An 18,265-nucleotide genomic window follows, 5' to 3' on the forward strand; every position below is an offset into this window, starting at 1 on the left:
CACGTTATGAACTGTAAATGACAGTAAAATGGCATTTGTAATTTGCCAGGTGTTGTAGTTATGGCAAATGTTGTATTGAGGGGTAGGGGGGAAGCTGTCTATGTATGATAAGCCCGCACTGTCACTTGCCCGTTAAACCTGATTTACAACTGACAGCTTAAACCCTACATATGTCAACGTTTAAAGCCACCAAACCGAGCTGGCAAACTTGCAAAATATCCTTTCTTACACTCATATTTTCTTGAGGAATCTTTGAAGACTTAATTTCACATTTTGTATTGAAAACCATATGTGAAATGACATTTAGTTCATAGACCGAATAAAAATCATAGATAAGATATAAATAAATGTAGCAGTTGCAAACTAATCTAGTTCACAGTTTATTAAGATTTATTTAAAGCTATAACAATCTTTTGAGGGATACATGACCAATTTAAATACATTCGGCTCTGTGATTTATATTACTTTTGATTTCCTGATCTGTTATAGACAGTCAACATTATTTTTTCTATTTTAAAATGCAAAACTAAATTATGAATATTACAAAGCGCTGTGAAGAAAGGGATCTATTGCAATTATTTAAAAATTACAGTATTTCCCCTCTAGGAACTCATTAGAAACAGCCGTTGTCCATAAAAATACTTAGCTTCATTGACTCTTCGATAACACTTTTCAGGTTTGTAAATTTAATTTACCGAAAACTACCATTCGATTTAAAGAGAAAAAAACTTCAAATGTTACACATCCCACCACTGTTCAAACTCGGTTGGTTGAAGAATTATGCGTGTTAATTATTTTCATTCAAGCCTAATCCCTATGCTTGTGTTGGTGCAAGGAACGTAAAAGAGTGTAATGAATGTGGGAACGATTTAAATAGTTTATTTTTATATGAAATATTGAGGATTTTATGTCCAGGGATATTTGATGTTAAGGATCATTCACCTTATAGGCAACCATTTTGACAATTAGAATGGTTTTCAACACACTACACAGTAAACATAGCTGGTTTCTGGTCTCTTTTTAGACAAGGAAGTCGTTGTTTACAAGGGATCGGTAAAAGTCAGCTGGATTTCGGGAAATTTACCGAGCTCTTAACTGTACCCTTGAGGTATATGAGTTTTTTCAGTAGGCCCTCAACGAAGCTACCATAAAGCCTAAACAAAAACAATTCACATTGCACTCATACAGTAAAGTAAATATTGAAAACGAATAAAAACTATACTTTTTTTAATATGTTGAAATTTCTTCAAAAATATTATATGTTAAATAGTAGCCTACTTTGTTGGTAGTTTTGACGAAAATTATCGTACGGGACTAACCGGGAAGGTGTCAACGGAAATACTACGCTCAGCAAGTCTTGAGCCGGAACTGCCATGTTCTCACCGTAAACATCAACTTTCCGGCCTTGTAGCGTAATATTCTTTTATTAGAGTTTCGTTAGTTTTAATTATACTTTAACACCACTCATGTCATAGCCAAAGGTTGCATAAATCACTGTTTTCAGTGAAATATTTGGTTGATTCCAATAAAACATGACGATATAGGAACGTAATGTTTCAGTGGTAGAAGGAAAACTATAGGTTTATAAACAAACTCATTTTACCTACAAGAGGTTAAGTTACCTATTTAGTGTAATGTTGTCCTATAAACGATTTGTTGATTACTTGGAAAGGTAACTTACTCCCTCTTAGATAATTTGTGAAGTAATCCAAAAGGCAATATTAAAAAAATAACTCATTTTAATTTCATGTAGCCTTCAAGTATTCAAGTGAAGTCAGCCCGGGATAGAAGGCATACCAGGGACCATCTGGGATAGCTGTTGACCAGCTTGCATGGCACTCCCTATATTGGACATGGTAAGTCCCGGCATTGGCATGAGAATCATCTGGAACCCGCCCATAACAGCCACTGGAGTGTTGGAAGCATCTGGAAGTCCAGGCATAGAAGGAAGTCCTGGAATCAAACCTCCTCCACTTCCACTTTGGCCTTCTGATTCCTGCTTTGGTAAAAATGGTATCGAAGCCCTCGCTTCTTTATTTGCATTTTCATCAACACCTTTCTCACCAATCTGATCAAGTAATGACTCTTTTTCTGTATCTCTTTTCCGTAACCTGATTGGTAAAATCAGGCCGTCAAGTTCATTCATTTCCTCTTCAGGATAACTTCTGGACAAACTTGTAAATGTCCTTTTTTCACTTGCATAATTTATTTCCAGCGGTTTATCGAACACAACACTCCTTATCGTTGTGGTGTTAGAGTATTCTTCTTGATTTTCAATGTTCACTGTGTTTCTGCTTAAAAGAATATCCTGTAAATGTAAAAGTGTGTTGTCAGTTTGTGAAAATTATATTAGCTAAAATACGAGTTTACAATACAATGAACTAATTCTACCCCTACTATGGATAGGCTAACAAGAAGTCTTAAATCACGTAAAACAATATTCGAATAAAAAGATGATGTTTTATATCGTAATCTCAGATCAGTTCAACGATCTATTTGGGTCCCTAATTTGTTATAGAATGTAGATCAATTAGTAGAATTATTTTATGTGTAAATACGAAAAATTTATATTAGGCAGCTAAAAGTTTAAACTGCCATTGATGGATTTATAAATTTGCGAAAAATTCATCTGAAGAGATACAACAACGTCAGACATTATCTTTTAAATAAGTTATATTGAATTGAGTAAATTACTTTAAAACCAACAAATTATATGCCACTTTATTATAAAGCAACACTTAGGGAATAAGATCTAGAGGATATGAAAGTGACTTTAAAGTTATTTTAGTATTCTTTGCTGTAGGTTTTTTTCAAGACATACGTTTCGATATGGACTATGGTATCCATTTTGGTTTTGTAACAATGATTCGTTTAACCCCTCTTTGAAATTATAGGCTACTTTATTATGTTTAGTAATAAGCTCAATTGCTCGACGAACTAAAACTTAATTTTATATTGTTATTTGCCATTAATTGTAGGTTGAAATTTTCCAACAGATACCCAATACGAGAACCTAACAAACATTCTATTATCCTTGAAGAGGCAACTTAAACAGCTTGATATTGACACCTTAAGTTTGTCAAAACACCTTATTTGTAAACATTACAATTTAAAATTTATATGTAATTTTTCAGGAAATGCCAGTACTCGTTACTATGTAGTTAGTTTTAACTTAAACATATGTTTTATAATTTATTTCGGTAAATTAAAACTTTTGATAGTTTTTTAACACCATTAAAACATGAAAATGTAGTAAGCGAGGAACTTTATTTTTTGGTCAGGAAAAAATGCCTGCGGCAAAGTTTTAGATTAAAGTATGAATTTATTTTTATATAAAGCTTTTTAATACGGAGTTTGCTTGTACCATTTTTAAGCGATTGAAAATGAGCATAAAATTGTTTGGCGCGGCATTGGCACAAGGAGCTCATCCGGCTCGGCATCAGTTAGTTTACGGCATTTAGACAGGGTCGCCGCACGAAAAGAATATTGGGGTGGGGGACTGGGGATCCATTTTAAATCTCCCAAATATATTACGCGAATTTCCCAACTATATTACTCGAATTTCCCAACTATATTACTCGATTTTTCAACTATATTACTCAGATTTCCCAAGTAATTAATATGAATTTTTTACAGTAAGAAGGATATTTTACCTTTAAATCCTCTTCATAGATGACATACACAAATAACAAGAAATGAAAGTTTCTCTCAAATTATTTGGTTTGACTGTCAATCTTCATTGTTGATTATGTCTTAAGTGCCTCAACAAATGGTCACACTAAGGTCTACTGATCAATAATACATTAAGTTTTCAGCCTGGATAACACCAATTTATATAAAAACTCAGTGGATACGGCTCTCTATGCGCAGCTCAGAAATAAATTTGGCTTAAAGCCTTGAATTACTGTTGAATACGTAACGTACTAAAGATACGTTACGTAACGTACCATGCTACTCAACATATGAAATTTCCAACACTTTTTTACTTTAATTATTAGTTTATAAGGGTAAATTTCCGCTTGGTTTGAAATTATATTTTATGTTGACAGTTTAACAACAATTTCAAAATTCCCAAAATCCCAACTTATAGCTTCAAATACCCAAAAATTCCCAACTTTTACTCTTTTAAAAGATGATTGGGGGGATGGCTCCCTCTTCCACTCCTTGGGCGATGCCCCTTTATTGTCAAGTGTGAGCAAGTACTTAGATTGATTATATCTGCTTGCAAAACCCCCTTAAGCTCGTTACAATCTATTTTATTCTGAATATTTCCACAAATCTTAACATAGCAAGCGGGCGCGACGCTCGATTCCTTTGTCCCGTAGTCTGTGCTCTCTGCTTTATCCCCACTCCTGGCAAACAGAGCGAGGTAGCAACCAACGATCACATAAGACCAAGTGATCACATATGACATTTGGTCTTATGTGATCGTTGGTAGCAACGGCCCGATAGAGCCGAGAGCGCAATCCAGGGGGTTATTATACATCGATGGTCAAAACCAGTGACCAAGGGTTATTTTGGCAACCTCTCGTATAGAATAACCGTAAAACGTTTGGCCACACTAAGATAATATTAATTTTCGATCCAAAGCAAGATGCCTTATAATCAAGTGAGATATAATTCATGGTTTATAAAATAATCTATTTAATATTGAATAGTTTCTTAGCAATATCATGTTTAGGCTATGGGAAAATAAAGCATTGTGCAACATAAATCAGAATTACGATGAAAAATAGAAATTTAAAGATTAAATAAATTAAGAATTGTCCAGGGAATATGTAGGTTTTTAGCTTAAAAAGTACTCGTTGGTACCAAAGTATGGGGACTTAACGAAGAAATAAAAATGTTAAGAATAACAAATTTCTAATAGAAAATTTTCATGCTGAAAATAGTACAAAAATGTGCAAAACTTTTGTAAATTTCACTGTAAGTAATTTATATTAAAAATTGTAATTCCATTATTAGAAACGCTTCTGTAGTTCTTTATATAAATAGGTGTTTAATAGTTTATAATATTTAAGGCTAAAAATTTTAAATTGTGCCTAAAGAACCTATCTATATCTTAATAGGGTAAGTGTAGTTTTCATTATCCATGGAAAATGTACAAATATCGATATTAATTTATATCTAGATCTATATATTAATTTGTATCTAGATATAAGTATTAACATACATTGAAACGAATCATTGACAATTAGTTTATATTTTATATAGTTTATTTTATAATCATACCTCGTCATTTTCTGCAATATGTATTGGAATCCCATCGGCTGTGTCTGTAATAATTAAAAATGACAATTTTACTTCGAACATAAATAATGTTGTACTAAAAAACTCAATTACTTGTAAATATAAAATAATTTGATTAAATGTTAAATAATATTATAGATAAATATAAAATATCAATAGTTCACTTTCAATTAAATATTTATTAATTTTAAAATAATACGATACTTAAAGCGGATATCAAATCAAAATATCTTTATTCATACAAGACAAGTACATGTTGGTACATCTGAATAGTGTCAACTTAGCTATTTAAATTAACATTTGCTTAATTATTCATATACTCTTCTATTGAATATAATACTTTGCAAACCAAGGAAGTTTTTACTTTAGTTTGAATTTGGAACTGTTTATTTGACACTTTAATTCTTTTGGCAATTTTCTGAAATAACTTGCTCCTTTGTAAGACGGCTTCTTTGTGTAAAATTCAAGTCTATGGTGAGTGAGTTTGATTTAATTCTTTTTTCGTGTGTTGTAATGGTGTGTTTCTTGTTCTCAAATTGTATCCTTCTTATTATTTAAAAATATCATAATAGTGTCCAAAATAAACTGACCATAAACTGTTATTTGTTTAGCATTTTAAAATGTTCCCTGCATGATGTATCTGGATGTAGGTTCATTATTATTCTGATTGCTTTCTTGAAATTTGGATATCAAATTTCAAATAAAAAAATAAAATTTACATCTAGAATTAGATTAGATAGATACCTACGATTTATTGAAATAAAGTGAGAAATATTAATTTTATTCTAAATTTTACCAATCCCCTTTTGCACTGTCTATGGTTTAACATTTGGCAAAGTCCAGATACCTGTAAAAAAAACCCAATAGCATGCATATAGTACTTACGTTGGGATAGAAAACACGTTCTAACATATGTTTCTTCGACAAGCTAAGGAATGAGTGATTATCTTTCAATTTTATGAAATGTGTGACATGCTCATGATCATAATTTGAAAATATAACTAAATACCCGTATGCAAATGGCATCCTTTAACAATGGATATATTCTTAATTTTAAATATGTTTTGTTATTTATAATGCAAATTAAAAAAGGACCCTGCAAAAGCCACTTTATCGACAGTATTATAGGAAAAGTTAAACTGTAATATCGTAGAAGATATTTTAATATTATTAGTATAATAATAAAAATAAAGAAGGTTGTGTGCTACCTATTTAAAAAATATTAATTATACTTTGAAATCCCTTAACATTTTGCATTTGATAAAAATAACTTACAAGTGGTTAATTCTTTTACAAGAGAGTGTGCGAATTCGATTCATTACTTAAAGAATTGAAGTAATCGTGTTTGGTCAAAAGATTATTTCACAAAACACAAGAACACTTGGTGAACCTATTGTCAAAGGATAGTTATTGCATTTGTTGCGTAAATTGTATTGAGTAAAATCCCCTTAAGAAACAAATAAATATTGGTAAAACAGAATATTTTAGTCGTCCCTTTCACTGAAGACGTGGAAACACTAATTCTGTCCCTGTGTGCCAAGTTAAATTTAATGTTTGGTTACTTTACATTAGTGATACGTCAAACCAAAACACAAAACCTCCCACGAATTGGAAAAGCAATCGCGGCAACATTGTTTGTCACAATCTACCGTGATCTCGACAATATAGGTGATCATCCCACCGCAATCACGACAATCATCGTCTGTCATCATCTCCCGTGATTGCGACGATATACAAGTGATCATTCCACCTCACGGGTCCCGTGATCGAGGTGGAATGATCACAGGTATATATGTTGGTGTAAATGTTGTCACGATCACGGGAGATTATGACAGACGATGATTGCCGTGATCACTGCAACGTCTATGTGATGTTCTTACTTGACGTGCCAACATCAAAAAAAGAACAAACAGAAATTCGTTGATTAATAGAATCACGCACTGCCATAGGCTATGGTCTGCAATCATTAGAAAGTTCATGTTCCCCAGACCTAAACACAATTTACTTTCAATTCACGGATTTTATAAAGGTCACTCAAACTGCCGGTTGGACATTCTGCATACTACCTAATACTTTTATTTCATTTACGTCAACGAACTAAACTTATACTTGTTTGAAATAATAGAATCTGTCATTTAAGCCAAGCCTCAAGTTCATCGTTTGACTTGGTTTTTTATTTCCTTAGCCTACAAAACGTAGCCTATATAAGTAGCCACAATATTTCAACTGTAAAACTAGTCCTTGCGTGGAATATTCTGCACCCATAATTTTGGTATACGTCCTAATTCTTAAATTTAAACCACAAATACCCCAATATATCACAAAATTAGATCTTTGTATGCAAAAATACATTTTGACAACATGAAAATTCCTAAACAAACTTATTTTTAATAACATGTTGAATAGTTCTTGCATATCGGTAGTGTTTAACACGTTTTACAAGAAATTGAATTTAATTACTTAACAATAAATATGATATAATGGAACTAACCTTGAAAACAAATGTACAATAGACCACACAATAAAAGCTTGACACTCATAATGAAGTGATGAGTTTGTTTTGTTGTGACTGTTCCCTGACCACACAACAGACAAATATACTTGACAATATCATGGTCTCAGCAGGGATCCTAGCTGCTATCGGTGTGCCAGTTGTAGTGTCATTGTTATTTATTTCTGCTGTTGTAAAACCACTGTTTATCTTAATTCATGCAAAACCAATTTCCTTCTTATGTTCAAGTGACATTAACAGTGTAATAAAATATTAGTTCATTCACCTCATCACTATCATGCTGGTGAACATACAACATACAAATATGGGCAGGTGAAAGTATGTGATCACTATAATGTAATTACAACAAATTTTAGTAAAAACAAAAACAAGCAAACATCTTAAAATGTGCGTACCAGTATGTAACAACCCTGTAAGTTTAAGAAAAGCAATTTACTTGGCTCAACACTGTATATTCCCAGATAATATAAATGAAGCCAACAATATAGGACTTCATGCAAAAAACCCTCCCTCTCTCTCTTACTCACACACATAGTAGGGGTAGCGGTTTTTTTATCCCCCTGGGCATACGTGACGTCACAAACCAGGGGGTAAAATTCCAGCCGCGAACTTTTGAGTTTTGCGACATCAGTTTGATGGATTAAACGCATTTTCACGGTTGTGAATTTCATCAGAACTCATCAAATTATAAAAACCTAGAGTGTACCGGCCGGAATTTCACCCCCTTCATGAGGTCAGATCAAAATGTACGGCCCAGATTTTTACCCCCTGGCCAGATATGTAAATTAGCGAGAATGGTTAATTATCTTCATTCGGTTATGGTTTAATAGTAAACATTTTATTATTAAGTAGCCTATCTCAATTTATTTTTAACTCAACTAATCCGACAGGAATAACAGGGGTTATAATTTTAATTTTGAGATTCAAGTTTTAGGATTCGATCTTTGAAGCCATATCTGTTTAAGATGACGTATAAACAAACATCAGAATGGTAATTGATTCGAAGATTTCTTTAACGGTTTATTATACAACCATGGTAAAACAATGTTTTTCGTTTGTTTGTATTGTAACAATAACAAAATATGCCTTATTGTTTCTTTACAAAGAAATGTTCACCCAATTAACTTAGTTGAGATTACAAAATAAATAAATTAAGATAGGCCACTTAAATAATAAAATGTTTACAATTAATTAAATAAAAACAGAAATAGAAAACTAAATCATTCTTAATAATTTCTATATCCGGTCAAGGGGTAAAAATCTGGCCCGTACATCTTCAGTTGTCTAAACGCTAGTTACATGGACAGGGGGTAAAATTCCGGTTTTTATTGCTAATTTAATTAATCACGCTCTGTCTATTTTCATTAGACTTCCAAATCCGTGGAGGTCAAATTCCGCCCGCAAACACACTTTTGAGCGCTCAGGTTACTACGTCATAGTGACGTCAGCTTTGCCCAGGGGGTAAAATTCCAGGGGGATATAATTCCGGGGACCCACATAGTAGACAACAATTACTTGGCTCAGACTAACAGAGCAAGAACAGAGTAGCAGAAAATGCCACGTTGACTAAAGAGTTGCAGTTTGAACCACAAAGAATGACGTATGCTTCAATAACAATTTATATATTAATAGAGACACACAATCGCTCCTGGGCAGCCCATGTCTGGACAATGTAAGCTGGTGTTTCCAGCAAAATTAAAAAAAAATTCCAAAGAATCCTGCTTACCCCTTCACAATTAGCCTTCCAGAAGAAAATGCAATTCAGATAGTTTGTGGACTTTCTGAAATCCGTAATTACAAACCTATAAAACCATAATTCTAGGACTGCCTCTACAGTTAGTAATGCAGAAATCACAGCCAAGTCCCAAACCCCTTAGAAGATTCTTAGTTTAAACCTCTTCTTATTATATAGCTGTGTAATAGAGAAAATGTATAATGTTTAAGAGCCAATGCTTGGCCAAATGTATGTGCTTAGGCAAGAACACATTCTGATTCCACAGTACATAACATTCATCTAGAGGAAGTAAAAAGTGCATAAACGTTTCAACAGTTGTAAAAATATATATATTTATTTCAATACAAATAACAATCAATAATCAGAATAATATGATTTGATACAATTAACACTAAAACAATATATTTTGGTATTTGAGCACGATTAAATAATTTGTTTAAAATCAACAATGGCAAATAACATGCAAAACGGTTAAAAATTCTTAAAACAGGTAAAAAATATAAGCATTAAAAATTAAAAATGTGATAAGCTTTGCCTAAATTTTATACAAAAAAATTGCATTAAATCAATAAGTAAACCAGTAAATAGTTTATTATCTGATGGGTCAACATAAGGTAACTCAAATAATACAATCCCATTTTATGATACTTCGTTATCAATAGCTAGACAAAATATAACCGCATTACAATGTCTCCGATCGGAGGCATGTGCACCCAGGCGGGGTAGCTGATGTCTCCCATCGGAGACATGCCGCAGCAAACGTGTTAAACAGAAACATATGTTTGTACTTGATGGAAAAACTTAATGTAAACCATTTTGGGAGCTAATTCATAAAGGTAAACAACATACATACAAAAATTCTGTTTTGTGGATTAATTGGGTGAAATAATAATAATGTATAAAAAAATAGTTCATCACATTGACCATAATTACTTATCGACCTTTGCTCATTTTCAGACTTTAGCATTGACCTATACTCCGTTCTATGTTCACCGTAAACTAAAGAGTATTTATCTACCATTTGATTCAAATAGCAGTTTTTTAGTGACACTAGCCATCCAAAGTACATCTACAAAATATTCCCTTACTTTTTTCATACTTTTTTACTCTTGTATTAACTTTTATCATACCAAAGTCTAAAACCAAATTATTAAGTCAAAATAAAAATCTACAAAAATCAAAAGGTACTGAAATTAGTGAAATGTACTTGAATGCCTTCACGAGTATAGTGAATATTGTTAATGTGACTCGCATGACCATTAACATGATGTTTCCACTAATGTTACATGGCTTTCTTCATAAAACTTGCAGAGCACAGAGATTGTACAATGAGTTGAGCTTGTGTCGAAAAGAGTCAATTTATGCCCTAGTGATGAAATATACTATTAAGACTTGAGGATGTTTTGTAGCTGGTCTAGGGCCTTCTCCAGGGCGTAGATGAAGCCTGCTCCATCAGCCTGACCCTCGTAGTTGGTCACTATGCTGCCTAGGCGGTCACTCCACAATGAATAACTACAAACAATGATACACATGACATTCATTCTGACAAAATATACAGTACGGAGTGTGGATATAAAGTAACAGGACTGGTTTTCTCTGAGACAAACTGCGTGTGCCCACAGGGAAGTAAGGTACAGAGGAAACAGGCTTATGGGAAAACTGTGCGCTTTCAGCTCTCGTCTGTTGTGTGGAAAATATACTTTTGACAAGCAAAGAAGAGCCCGTGCGGTGAGCACTGTGTGGAAATTCTTATCGCACAGGGCATAAGGTCTTCCTCCACCGTGAGTGTTGTAGTACATAAGGGCGAGGGAGGTGGTGTTGGATTTTGCTCTAGACACCAGCACTAGTGCTACACAACCCACAGAGTGTACCCTCTGTTTTGTCTTACAAATCTGTGGTGAGCCTCAAGGCCGAACACATTAACAAGTTGTTTGGCCGGGATGTGGAGGTGGGACAAGAGCAGATCCAGAGACCTGTATATGGGGGGGGGGGGGGGGTTGCTGGTTGCCATCATTTACCTCAACCCAAATATCCAAAACCCATACCACTATTTTCATCTTCATACCAAATAAAAAGCCCACCATTTCTAAGTAGGAATCACACTTTCTTCAAACTGATGTGTCTTGATTTCAAATTCTATTGAAATGAAAGAGAAAATGATTTAATGTGTTTCACTTTAATTATTGTGTAAGAGACATATTTTTAAAATATGAAATAGACTCAAGACTCTTTAACTTGCACTTAAGAGGCCACGCACGATCTGAGTGAATAAATGATTTCCGGGTAATCGAAGGTATAATGAAATGAAATCAAATCAAAAATGTCTTTATTTAAGAGGCAAAGTTAGGACTAGCAAGTCCTCTCTACCACTTAACCTCTAAAACATAAATAAAACTATCCACTTTTTATATAGTTATATACAGACTGTCCCAAAAGTCCCGGACCGGTTTAATATTTTCCAAACGACAACAGATAAATCAATAAGATTTGGTATATCAATACCACACCTAAAATCTACTTTTTTAAGGAACTATTAATTTTCTGTAATATCATGGGGACGTCCCGCAAGGAGTCATAAGGAAATCTTTAATAGAAGCATAGGTTGACATGTACATCAAATTAAAGGTCTTTACTAGCAGAATATAATGCCGCAAATTTGAACTCAAACGGACAACCGAGCCAAGAATGACAGTGGTTCAAAGATTCATTTAATTTGCATTGCTAATTACTCCTCAGGGGGCACAGCCCTAGGAATTGGAAGAAAATTGTTAACGTAAGCATAGGTTGATATGCACATCAAATTAAAGGTCTTCACTAGTAGATTACAATGCCGTAAATTCAAGCTCAAAAGAACGCCTGAGTAAAAAATGGCAGTCGTTCAAAGATTCAAAATGGCTGATTCAAGAAATCTTTGAACGCCCTTTCATTTTTTACTCAATTATCCGTTTGAGTTCAAATTTGCAGCATTAAATTTTGCTAGTAAAGACCTTTAATTTGATTTACATGTCAACCTATGCTTCTATTTAAGATTTCCTTCTGACTCCTTGCGGGACGTCCCCATGATATGACAGAAAATTGATAGTTCCTTAAAAAAGTAGATTTTTAGGTGTGGTATTGATATACCAAATCTTATTAATTTGTCTGTTGTCGTTTAGAAAATATTAAACCGGTCCGGGACTTTTGGGACAGTCTGTATAATAAACATAATACAGACTGTCCCAAAAGTCCCGGACCGGTTTAATATTTTCTAAACGACAACAGATAAATCAATAAGATTTGGTACATCAACACCACACCTAAAAATCTACTTTTTTAAGGAAATATCAATTTCATCTTGTGTATTGCCTTCCGGGTTATTTCAGACAGAATCAAGGTAACTTAACCTCTTGTATACAAATATCAATTTTCTGTCACATCATGGGGACGTCCCGTAAGGAGTCAGAAGGAAATCTTAAATAGAAGCATAGGTTGACATGTACATCAAATTAAAGGTCTTTCCTAGCAGAATACAGTATAATGCCGCAAATTTGAACTCAAACGGACAATTAAGTCAAGAATGACAGTGGTTCAAAGATTCATTTAATTTGCATTTGGGGGCACAGCCCTAGGAATCGGAAAAAAATGGTTAACGTAAGCATAGGTCGATATGCACATCAAATTAAAGGTCTTCACTAGTAGATTACAATGCCGTAAATTCAAGCTCAAAAGAACGCCTGAGTAAAATATGGCAGTCGTTCAAAGATTCAAAATGGCAGGTTCAAGAAATCTTTGAACGGCTGCCATTTTTTACTCAGGCGTTCTTTTGAGCTTGAATTTACGGCATTGTAATCTACTAGTGAAGGTCTTTAATTTGATGTGCATGTCAACCTATGCTTCTTTTTAAGATTTCCTTCTGACTCCTTGAGGGACGTCCCCATGATATGACAGAAAATTGATAGTTCCTTAAAAAAGTAGATTTTTAAGTGTGGTGTTGATGTACCAAATCTTATTGATTTATCTGTTGTCGTTTAGAAAATATTAAACCGGTCCGGGACTTTTGGGACAGTCTGTATAGTTTATAGTAGGTTATTTTAAGGTATACTGTTAGACCAAAGCGCACCTACTGTGTCAATAACTTAATTGGCCGGAAGGTCAATGAATTAGCTTATTAATGTTTGTTATTAGTTATTGAGCACGCAAAATTGATATATCAGAGAAACAAAATCAAACACTGATGTAGGTGATTTTTTCTTTATCCAAATTACAATTTTAGTTTTACAAACAAAAAAGATTCAACCGTGATTAAGACATGAAAATAGGTAATAAAAAAACTTGATTGAATAAAGTTCAAAACAATTTTTACTTATTTACAATATACACACAGAATAAATTGAAATGCCTTAAAATTTATTTTGTAAACGATCCATGCACGGGCGCTTAGTCTATGTGGACGGGCAAATGCAAGGTTAAAAGAGGCCGCCAACCTCTTAAAAGAAAAAAAAAAAAAAATGTTTAACTCCTTTCTCGTAAAAACTAAAAACTATTACATAACCTGTGTTTTCTAGATAGACTTTATGTACATTTTGTATTAGCAGATAAAGAGCTTTATTACTTGCTGATAATAGTGTATATTATTAACTATAAACACACTTCGTGAGTATACATAATCAATGGTTGATCCTTTAACTCTCTAGGGTTTTCTTATGCGTACGAGTGTCACTGACTTAAAATGGGGCGAGTTTGTATGCGCTAAGTTTTGCTGGTTATTTTTATATATGCGTGATCAATGCCCCGGCTAACTTATACTAACTGTTCAGCTAATTCAGGGCTTCATGTTGACTATTGGAAACGGCGGTTTAGCGATTTATTTAAATACCTTCAGTCACAGTGCAACGTAAGTCGACTACTGCGACCTAGGTTTAATCAGGCAGGCCAGTTTGAAATCATCAGTCCAATGGACGTCAAACAGTAACAGTAGTAACAGTAGTATGTTTGGTTAAAACTACTAACAGTTCACAAAAGACACAAACACGCACACGAAAATAACAAACGGTAATGGCATTTATAGAAAGACGACGACATTTTTTTATGTTCATCGGCCGCAATGGGTGACAAAACGGGACACGGGAGTCTGTTATTAATTTTCATTCTCATTCAATAAAAAAAAATCAAGACTTATTAATAATACCGGTACATGTAAAAAAGAATATACTGTGGGCATTTTGTATATTTGACTTAACATTTTATTATTTGACTTACTGATATTAATTTTTGTAATATTTGCGGGGTTTTTTTCCAATAATTTGCTCTAAAATGGAGTAAAAAAATATATTTGTGGGTGTTTGGGGGGGGGGGGGGCGACCACCCCTATCGCCCCCCTGGATCAGCCCCTGATGTGGGATATCAGGTGACTCGGTAATATGGCGTTTGACCTCCAGATTTACGCAGTTTGTCTCTTAGAAACCTAGTCCCGTTATTTTATAGCTACAGGTTTTCACAGGTTTCCTGTCACCAAAAAATGTCTATATGTCAAGAGAGTAAAAAATTGTTTATTAATGTGTTTTGTTTTAACATTTCCTTTGTTCCAGCTTTAAAGAAGCATTGACTTAAGCTATATAGCACCCCATAGAATAGATTCATAGATTGTTTGTTCAATTTCATGATTGCTCAGAAGATAAAATATATTTCACGAATGTAATGGAAACTCTAAACATCCTATGTGTAAAGAGACCTTATTTATTTTCTGATTTATATCTTTTACCACAATTCAGCCTTGTTTTCAAAGCCATTCTTTATAGGGATGGACGAGATTGGATTTTTAGTTCGAGACGAGACGAGACGGAGATTTTTTATTTCTCATAAAATTTCGAGACGAGATCGAGACGAGATTTCTCTTCTCATACACAACGGGAAATGCACGTTCGAAATTTTTACCTGATTTTGTAACATTGTTAGATGACTGTTTAAATACTAAAATAATGATAATAGGCAAGAATATTTACAATCTTTCATTAAATAACATCAGCATAACATTTTTTTATTAATCACGCCTAACTTATTAAAAATGCCTACGATTAGGAAACATGGTGATATCAGTTAGGATAGAGTTCAACTTATCCTAAAATAAAATAAATCATAAAATAAAAGCAATATTAATTTTTATAAAATAGTTACTTGTTTTGACTTTTTTTATAGTAATAAAACATTCCTCACACTGCTTACACTTAACAAAACTTCTCAAATGTTATTAAAGTAATATTATTAAAATAATGAAAGTAATATTTACATTAAAAGAATTAAAGTAATATTTACATTAAAAGAATTAAAGTAATATTTACATTAAAAGAATTAATTAAATAAGAACGCCTTCGAAAAGGAAACGCAACTACAACATGCTCCTGTATTGCGGGTATTGCATTGACTTTCTGCAGGCGTTTTTAAATTTTTTTTTTTTTATTCTTGTCTCGATAAAAATCTCGGCCTAAAAGTAATCTCGTCTCGTGTAACGAGATTAAAAATTTCCCGAAAATTTCCCGAAATTTCGAGACTTGACCATCCCTAATTCTTTAGTTACATTTATTTGTAGTATATTAACTACTTCTAAAGGTCAAATAGTGCTTTTTATCTGTTGCAAGTTATAAAACCGACTGAAATCCATAACATAACGGACTGTGACTGACATTGTTTGAGAACAAACAAAATCTATTCTACATGTAATATTTTTACGATGATGAATGTTTAAATTATCTCTTAAAGAAGGGATATCTTACCTGATCCCATAGCCATTGTGTACAACAGGACCAAAGGCTCCCATTTGAAGATTTTCAGAAGCCAGTGTGGAGGTGGACATGATGTTATGGTTCATTGCAGCGTAAGCAGGATCAGAAAACAGTTCAGGCTTCAGACCTAGCGAATCTGCCTTTAGTCTCAGAGCATACAGATGCCTGTCAAACCCTTGTCCTGAAAACAAAAACTGTCTTTACAAATTGGAATATCATCAAGGATTACTAAATACTAGTGTCCCTGTTGCTCGAATTCAACCAATTGCTAAGTATTACAGGCATTATTTTAAAACGAATAACATCCATAATTTCTGATGATTTTAAAAGATTCTAATCGAAGATTATGGAAATACTCAAGGATGTACATCGATATAATCAACATTTCTTGTAAATATCTTATCATTTTTCAAAAGATGATCTTGTTTCTTAGTGTTTTCTACAAATAGCCTTACTCATAGCATTAGGTTGTCCATAATAATGATTATAAATTCTAAAAAAAAACATTATTTCTATTTCTTCTCCTTGGTGGTGTAGCCTTTCCTATGTTTCCATAGTTTGCAAATCGGCTCTTTCAATGATTATTATGAAATGCAGCACAGTAATTCAGTTTTCTTTTTAGTATATCAATTTATCCAGGCTCTCTCGATTTTTTCCATTGTAATATTTACGCCAACCCAAATTCAAATAGTAAATATTTCATTTCAACCAAGTCAGTAATTGTTTGTAGCAAACTGTTAAATTAACAATCTTGTTGTCAGTTTACAATTAACATATGTTCTTCTTCTCACTTTTAATTTCTAACAACAGCTGGAGTTTCATAACAATTTTTGTTTCCCATATTGATCTTATGGAGAAATACGAAAATTTAAAGGGCCCTAGGGCCTCACTCTCTAATTATTTGCCTAAAAAGAAAGTTTCCTGCACAACTACACATTACGCTCTTTCCAATGACACCAAAAACATGTCAATCGGTTCAGTAGTTTCGGAGGAGTAATTGTCACAAAAAACCTGCTTGCGTATTAAATAAGTAAATATAGATTGGAGACTATTTTAGATACAGTAGACTTTTAATTATTCGTCCTAGCCGTTGCAAGGTAAGATATGCAGAAAGGCCAGAAAACATGAAAAGTAATAAACAAATCATGTAAACATAAAAATCCTTAAAATAATAACGTTTCTCTATTATAGCACATTGAGATTTTAACACTAACTTTTTCTGAGACAGAGGGCGGAAATAAGGGGTTTTCTCTATATACTATACTGTGTAGTGATACCACATAAAAATACCGCACAATTTCATGAACTCGATCGCACTCAGTGATGAATAGTCGAGACTCTACTGTACTTAAAAACATATTTAATGATTACAATAATGTAAACTAAAATCTATAATTGTTTCTAAAGACCTAATGTAAGACAAATATTTTGGAACAAGGAAATTCAAAAGTATGTACTTTTTGCATAATAATACGTTAGTTTTTTATTTTTTTTACACAGGAAACATTCAATCGTACACTTAACTGTTGTCTAGGGCAAAGTCCAACACTGCCCCCCTCGCCCTCATGTACTACACTACAATGCTCATTTCTGCACAGTGCTCGCCGCTCAGGCTCTTTCTTGCTCACACAAGTATATTTCCAGCACAACATATTAGAGCTGAAAGGGCACAGACGTCCCGTCCCATAAGCAAGTTATTATGGTAAAACTCAATTACGAATAATTATTGCTAGCATTTAAACAGTTAACATTCTTATTTTTAAGGTAGGCTCTAGACTAATTATCTTGTATTATTTAATAAATGATCTTGTGTATTTGATGGAAATGAGCAATTTAATCTTACCCATAGCAGCTTCTTTAATGTTGTTTGAGTGAACTTTGGAACACTTGTACAGCATTTCCTGGAGCTCTTTCTTACTAGGAGGTGAAGCTTTACTTAGAGCTTTGCAGACTTTCTGTAACAACAAATGTAGGCCTATACTATTTGTCAACAAAATACACTAGTTTCTC

At 33.3% G+C, this 18,265-nt stretch overlaps 2 protein-coding genes across 2 annotated transcripts in view; both read right to left on the reverse strand.

Moving 5' to 3' along the window:
* Positions 1-1,774: 1,774 nt before the first annotated feature.
* On the reverse strand, positions 1,775-10,246 carry LOC128999063 (uncharacterized). Its single transcript, XM_054425419.1, has 4 exons — positions 10,184-10,246; positions 7,742-7,826; positions 5,233-5,276; positions 1,775-2,308 (listed from the first exon to the last, which is right to left on the reverse strand). The coding sequence occupies exons 1-4, from the start codon at positions 10,244-10,246 to the stop codon at positions 1,775-1,777; spliced, it is 726 nt and encodes a 241-aa protein (XP_054281394.1).
* LOC128998173 (carnitine O-palmitoyltransferase 2, mitochondrial) overlaps positions 9,891-18,265 on the reverse strand; it is a 57,736-nt gene continuing 49,361 nt past the window's right edge. The window contains exons 11-13 of the mRNA XM_054424186.1: positions 18,099-18,210; positions 16,247-16,436; positions 9,891-11,009 (exon numbers count right to left, since the gene is read on the reverse strand). Coding sequence (XP_054280161.1) covers positions 10,883-11,009; positions 16,247-16,436; positions 18,099-18,210 — 429 coding nt within the window. The 3' untranslated portion in view covers positions 9,891-10,882. The remainder of the gene's footprint in view (positions 11,010-16,246; positions 16,437-18,098; positions 18,211-18,265) is intronic.

The sequence above is a fragment of the Macrosteles quadrilineatus genome, unplaced genomic scaffold, assembly GCF_028750875.1.
Source record: "Macrosteles quadrilineatus isolate MER2022 unplaced genomic scaffold, UCM_ALF_1.0 Scaffold_7__1_contigs__length_78375512, whole genome shotgun sequence".
Lineage (NCBI taxonomy): Eukaryota > Metazoa > Arthropoda > Insecta > Hemiptera > Cicadellidae > Macrosteles > Macrosteles quadrilineatus.

Coding starts and splice junctions, on each gene's coding strand:
- LOC128999063 (XM_054425419.1), bottom strand. CDS start 10,246: ATGTCTCCGATGGGAGACATCAGCTACCCCGCCTGGGTGCACATGCCT. Junction 5,277..7,741: donor ATTGTACATTTGTTTTCAAG/GTTAGTTCCATT, acceptor TAATTATTACAG/ACACAGCCGATGGGATTCCA. Junction 2,309..5,232: donor ATATTGCAGAAAATGACGAG/GTATGATTATAA, acceptor TTACATTTACAG/GATATTCTTTTAAGCAGAAA.